Raw genomic sequence first — 7,171 nt, 5'->3', positions numbered from 1 at the left:
TACCATTCAACAAAGTGATACAACTAGACACTGATAATAGTGTTGAATATGTAGAGTTCATTTTACACTGAATATTCTTGAAAAGGAACACTATCATTGTTGAAAATTACACTCATCATTGTAAATGTGATTTTAATAAGACCTACTAAAACCTCTTCGGTGGTGTTGATCTTTTTGAACATGGCCAAAAAGTAACGTTAAGCGATATATGCGCATAGATCGGCAGTGCAATTGGCGTGTTCTCAAGGGTGAAATCATGGCGGTACTGCGTAAACCCAGTACTGACAAAGGTCGTCAGGAATTTTATTCTAATGCACGGCCTAAAACGATAATACATCAGACTCGTGCCGACTGCATTTTATAATATAGATAATTTTACTAAAGAACATTGGTTCGTTTTTTATCTCTCATATCCATGTCAAAAAAAAAACTAGATTATATTTCGTATGAACTGTAGCCATCATTGCGCATCAACATGAATGAAGAGTTAGCACACAAAAGAAAAAATCCATGTGCAGAAAGAAGAATTTATGAATGTCAACAGGACACCACACATGTTTTCAATTGAGTTCTGTCTTGGTGCGACAAATTTCGTGTTTACTAAAATTGGCGTTCTTTAACTATCCCATTCTATCATATCGCGCTTCCAGCCCATGTGACGAGACTACATCACGCCTGCGCTAGGAGTTACAAGATGGCGGAGAGTGCGGAACTGAAGGTAAAACGAAGACCTCAAATTTTATTAAGATTACTAGCTATTATCTATCCATGCAATTTACACCATTAATGGAGCGCTTTATTAAAACCTTAAGAATAATTTGTTGTCACATTTGGTTCATGTTTGTGTCAAAGAAGCCTTAAAACTTCTGGCATTTACCACAATACGATTTCTCCATAGCTCAGTGCTAACGAACGTTAAAAGACCAGACCATATTATTGTTGATGCTGAGTTGTTTTGTCCTCATAATTTGTTAAACAATCCGAATATTTCAGGAATGTATACTTTTACATGTGCGTTGTTTATTAGGTATTCTGGAACGAGGGTTCTGTTTAGACTTTTTCCTTATTTGTGTGTTCACAGTTGGTGTCCATCTCTAGCTAGGCTAGCAAGCTACTTTTTGTAACAGTACATTTTCACAGAGAAGCAGATATAAGCAGAAAGCGACGCTGACGTGTTTGTATCTGTATAGGAGTGGGGGTATAGATACCGAAGTATACGAGGTCTGTTAAAGATAGATAGTTATCAGAGGGAACTGAGCTAAATGTGAGTGCTGTTCACTCCTACGTCTGTGTACCTCAGAAGTGGTTCGTGCGCTGCCTTTACTGTCAACCAAGAGCAAGTGAACACCTGTGGGCTTCGCAGTTGTCTGGATAAATGTATAACAGCGAGCTACATCTAAACGAGAGCCTTTATTTCATATTCTGTTACAAAGCCGATATTTTATGCGGTTTAATTTTTCTCAAGACATGTTTCGAACGTTGTGGTAGGGAAACGTGTCGACGATGAGGACTCTGGGGTCATTGGTATTATTATTTTTCATTGCAAAGCACCCACTAGTGTTTTAACTGTGAACAAACTCCCCTGATAAAATCACTTTTTACGCGGGCGTTTTCGTATTTTTTTTCCTGATGCATCACCTGCTCTTTGGTTTCAGTTTTCCACTAGTGGCGCTAATTTGTCGCAAGTTTCAGAAGTCATCAGAACTTTACAATTTCCTTTTTATGTTTAGCCCAAACCATGTACCTATACAAACTGTTATGGCTAGAGGTTGCTGTTATGGCTTCATCCGTTCCGTTTGAATTTGGCATAAAAATGTTCCCTATGTGAATATTTACAATACAGTAATTAAAATACATGCATGACAGTCTTTGCTGCGTGATGTTTTGTGATGTGGCTTTCCTGACCTTAGAAAGTCGGGCACATCTTGAGACTGGATATCTTTGTTGTGTAAACTGGTTGACATATTTTTTTTTTTAATGTGCATCTATCTTCATTTCTGTAAACATTACAGATTGAATCAATAATGTCAGTTTATAAACTAAATCATATCTTTTTTTACATAACTGGGTTAGGGGTGGCTTTTTCCATTCCTTTACCTTATTTGCATTGCATGTATTGAGCAAGTTGGTGCGTGTTTTAAACTGTTTAGATGTGCACTGTCCACCCCAATTAACTGGACTGTAGGGCAGAGGTGCTTCAGAACTCAACAGGTTGGTGTTTTAGTCAGCCTTAAATGTAGGAAATCAGGTGAGCTGTACCACAAGTTTTCTGTTTATAGCCTGTGAGTAAAGTGTCAAGCTGGAATAGTGTAACACACTGTCCCCACTGCAGTGGAGTGTTGGGCTTGTCATAAAGGCTCCACAAACAAAGTTAGAACAATCTATACTACTGAAACAATTCAAGGATAGGTGAAGTAAATTATGTATTTATGTGAATAGCTGGCCACATCAGTCAGTGCCTCTTGTGCATTTGCATAGTAGTGACAGTCTCATGTCAGTTGAGTGTTACATTGGTCTGGAGCCTGGCTTGTTTTTGTTTTGCCATATTTGATGACTCACATTTTTTATCAGAAAACTGTTGCATCATTCGGTCAAATAGCCATACAAATAGTAAGTACAGCGGATTTTAATACCCTGTTCAAACAAGGTTCAGTGTCCTAATCAGCATCTCAGTGGATGATGGACCAGTAAGCTTACAGTGCTGAGACACTTTTACACTGCCATATCATACATGCCAAGTGTCATGTTGGTTCTTTTTGGTACAGGTTTCTTCTCTGAAATATCAATAGACTGTGACTGATGTTAGATTTTGTGATGTTGGGCTAATTCTCTGAAAAGTCTTTAGTCTTGGGTTACTGAAGGTTTAACAGGTGGATGAAGATGGGTGACTGAAGTCAGAGGACCTACCCCTTAATGGTTCTGCCCTTAGATATTGTACATCAGTCTGAAATGAGAGCAGAAGAATGTGAAAGGAGGGGGAAGCCTGTATTGAACTGCCTCATTTACTCTTGATTCATGGGAAGAGAAATAGGAAGGTGTGGAGGTGCAGGTGCATTTTCTGTATCCATTAGTCCACTACTAAGGCTTTGGCTAGAATTCAATATGTCAATTTACAATTGTGATTTTTTTTACACACCTGACAATTCCCACTCCCACTGAAAGCTGTATTTATCTCTATGATGCTGTAATGGTGTCGTGTGGGAATGGGAGCAAAGCGGTAAAGTCGAAGCTTTAATCTATCTTCTAGCGATGTAGTAACATTACAGATAATCTTCTGCCACGGCTGCAGTAGGAAATGGCAAACACAAGATTCCCCATCTTTGAGAAGAGCAGGGGTGGGGGGGGCGGAGGATGGGATGGGGGCGGTGTATGCTTACTGTTCATAATTTTATGTGTGACTTTGTGTGAAACTTAAAAGCTCACCATAGAAATGATCATTAATTCAGTTTGAAAATTCATTCAAAGGCTAGTGTCTACTAGTTGAGTTGTTGGACACTAACACATGAATGATGGAAAGAATAACTGCATTATTTATATATATACGTTTTATATGTATACTTTCATAGCCATTCAAAAAAGAGCTATGCCATGGCCCGTGTGTTCCTTTGATGCATGTTAAACTGCGTGGCTGGCTAACTCACAAATTTCATCAGCCAGTTTCGCATGCTAGAAACAAAAGTAATGTAAGCTTGTATAAAGGTCTCAAGAGGTATGTTATGATATATTTCAAGTTGATTTTTCATCACAATATGTTTGTGTGTGCCTGCTTTCTTTCTTCTCTGGCCTTTGAGTTATAGCTTAACACGCCTTTAATATAAACCTATTGCCTATTGATAAAGGTGTGGCAATAGTCGCAATTGACGCAAACATAATAATAATACAAGCTATTGCTTTCTGAGGCATCTTCAGATGATCTTTTCGCCGTTTTGCTGGTTATGCACGTGAAATTAATGGTATACGTCAAAATGCGATGATTTACAATTGAGAGTGATGAAAGGGATTATCTGATCTGTCCGTTAAGATGATAGTCACTTTGGCTGATAGCCGATTAATATCGGATTTATTTCCACTTTTGAATGATGCCTGAAACGCATCTGAGAATATCAGTTGACATGTTCGTAATACATATCCGATCTGTGCAACGTGAGCCCAATTTTTGGGGGAATTGGGTCACTTTTACCAGGCAGTGTAAATGCGTCCTTAGAGAACTTGATCTTGTTCGCCCGAAATAGCTGCCCAAAGGCGTTGCCAAGAGGCGAGAGTTGCCTATAAGGACTTTGTGTTAACTCCCCTCTCTTTCCCATCTCATCTCTCCTCTCATCTCCTCTTTATCCCATCATGACACACACACACACACACACACACACACACACACACACACACACACACACACACTCACACGCACACTCTCTTCAGGCAAAGTAAGCTGTGTTTGTTAAGCTTTGCTCTAGCGCCTGAAGTCTGCCACAGGTGTGTAGTAGACCTGGTGAGCAAATCACTATTCATGTTTCCACTGTTTTGAGTAAGCTGAGACGCCGGGGTGAATTTGAATTGTATTAAGCTAAACATGTCTTTGGAGATCTTCCACATTGAGACCAGGAAATGGAAAGGAAAGAAAAAACATCAGGAAGGTTTCAGATGTTCGTGTTTTTTGGCAGATACAGCAGATATTTGCATGCAGCCTTTTACGTGTTGGGATTTGTGGTGGTTGTTCAGAACGGTAGAAGGCGATTTGTACAGTCCAGCCTGTGGCCTTCTGCTTGTTTCTGTCTGATTGGTACCCTTGACTCAGTCAGGATGATGATGCAGATAATGATGAGCGTGTAAGTTTAGTGAGTGGTTTGAATGTTTGAATTGAAATTAATTTGAATACGGGGTGGGCAGTTATTTGATAACCCATTTGGGAGCAGTGGAAGTATTTTGTTCATTTGAAGCGCAATCAATCTGAACAGCAATAGGTTACTGCCTGTGTAGGTAGGCGTTCACAACTATGTTGCATTTTGCTCATTCAACACTGAGAGATCTGAAAGGAATGAAGGGTCAGACAGGTCATTCCATCCATTTCTTAAAGAGAATTGTTTAGTGGAAAAGAAGGTTAGATAAAGAAATTGCGTACCATTTTAGTCAGACCGTGTAATCTTAAGCGAGCACTGGGAGAACCGTTTCAGGAAGTAGGATTATATTTATGTTTGTTAAAATACTAGCGAGCTGACTAGGTAAAAGCCAATAGACTTTCTACAGCACAGTTGGCGGCTAGCTTCTTAACTGATATTTGGCAACATCATGCTGTAGCTGGACATTTCCATTGGGTTTGGACCCATATCACAAATTTACATAATTAATAGCCTGTGCGTGAACATCAGGTGTGTTTATTTGAGGATATTAGAAGAACTTGTGGCCTAGAAAAGTACCTGTAAGAACTCTAAACCCCTGCATAATGTGCCTTTAAAAGACAACTAAGAGTGCTCATTTCAGTGAATATCTTTAATGAGGTTGTAGGTCTGCATCAAAAGGAAAAGCTGTATCTAATCATTTTAGGTCTTGGTCATTTTTCAGCCTGTTGTGTGGTAGCAGTAACCCGGCAAAAACAAAATCCATCTGAATCTGTTTTTCTACCTCCTCCCCCTCTGTGCTTATCTTCCATGCATGGAGAGTAGTGTTTATAGGAGCCGTGCCAGGCTACTAGCTAAAATCATAAAAGAGTTTATTCACACAAGGCTTGGGATAGAGCCAGCTGATCAAATGTCCGATAAGCTTGAAGCACGCAACCTTTGTGAATATGAAATTATATTCTACCATATATTTTCCTAAAATGTCAGAGAGCTTTAAGGGTGGGATTCAGGACGGGAAACTAAACATGATGACGAAACACAATATGCCCTTGATGTCATTGTCAGCATGTTTGTATTTGTGTGTGCATTGCATGCAAAATCTGATGTTGGACAGAGTAAAATCCAGGACCTGGCTCTAAGGCTGCAGGTGTGCTTCAGCTTGGCTGTTTAATCTGCACACACACACACACACACACACACAACCCGTCAGAACTACTTTGTTTTGATAACATCCGATTTAGACTGGCACCATCGCTTTGAGACCTGACAGCAAAAGCTGCAGGTAGGACACACCTGGATCAAGCTGCAGCTCAGCAAGCAGCAGCAGCAGCAGACCCAGGGGGTCAGACTGTCTGAGCCCTTCCTCCCCTCCCTTACCTGAGCCTTCTCTGGGTCACTTGCCCCCCCAGGGCTGTGTGCGGTCAGGACAAGCCTGGGCTTCCCTGGTGGGGCATTGGGACTCCCTTTCCTAATAGGCTTCAGAACTGGTGGTCTAGCGGACGCAGAACATGAGCTTTTCCCTGCCCTGCCCTGCACTGTCCCCTCCTCTTTGAGACAATGTGCTGTATGACATTAGAGCTGAGACAGAGCAGGCAGCACAATACAGGGAGGTATGCGAGAGTTGAGCTGCAGCCAGCTCGGCTACAAGAGGAGAGAGAGCGAGAGAGAGAGAGAGAGAGAGAGAGCGAGAGAGAGCGAGAGAGAGAGAGAGCGAGAGCGAGAGAGAGCGAGAGAGAGAGAGAGCGAGAGCGAGAGAGAGTGTGAGTGTGAGTGTGAGTGTGATTGTGAGAAAGAAAGAGAGAGAGTGTGTGATTGAGAGAGAGGGGGGGGTGAGCTAGAGAGAGAGGGGGGGAGTGAGCTAGAGAGAGAGGGGGGGAGTGAGCAAGAGAGAGAGAGGGGGAGTGAGCTAGAGAGAGAAAGAGAGGGGGAGTGAGCTAGAGAAACAGAGTGAGAGAGTGTGGGGGATGGGAAGAGCAGGGCTGGCACTCAAGGAGAAAACAGACACACACACACACACACACAAAACACAATACACAATACACAATGATACACAAACCACACATATGTGAGCATACACACAAACAAATACACAGTTGATGGGGAATGAATTTGTAGAAGTGGTCGAGTAGACTCATCCTTCCCATCATCCTTTCTCTGCCTTTTTCTTGTGTGCTGTCTCACTCTCTCCCCCCAGTGCCTCCCCCTTTCTCTCTTGTCTCACTCTCCCCCCTTCTCTTGCTCGCTCCTTCTCTCCTCCGCCCCCTCTCTTTCTCCCGCTGTCCCTCCCCCTTCTCTCTCCCACTCGCTTGCTCGCTCTCTCCGTCCCTTCAGTTGGTATG

General features: G+C 41.9%; 1 protein-coding gene across 1 annotated transcript in view; it reads left to right on the top strand.

Moving 5' to 3' along the window:
* The first annotated feature begins 679 nt into the window (after positions 1–679).
* pias1a (protein inhibitor of activated STAT, 1a) overlaps positions 680–7,171 on the top strand; it is a 29,945-nt gene continuing 23,453 nt past the window's right edge. The window contains exon 1 of the mRNA XM_080843986.1: positions 680–718. Coding sequence (XP_080700112.1) covers positions 695–718 — 24 coding nt within the window. The 5' untranslated portion in view covers positions 680–694. The remainder of the gene's footprint in view (positions 719–7,171) is intronic.

Source organism: Sprattus sprattus (assembly GCF_963457725.1).
Source record: "Sprattus sprattus genome assembly, chromosome: 8".
In the NCBI taxonomy this organism is placed as follows: Eukaryota; Metazoa; Chordata; class Actinopteri; order Clupeiformes; family Clupeidae; genus Sprattus; species Sprattus sprattus.
Note: the sequence above shows the minus strand (reverse complement) of the source record. Positions and strands in the feature narration are given on the sequence as shown.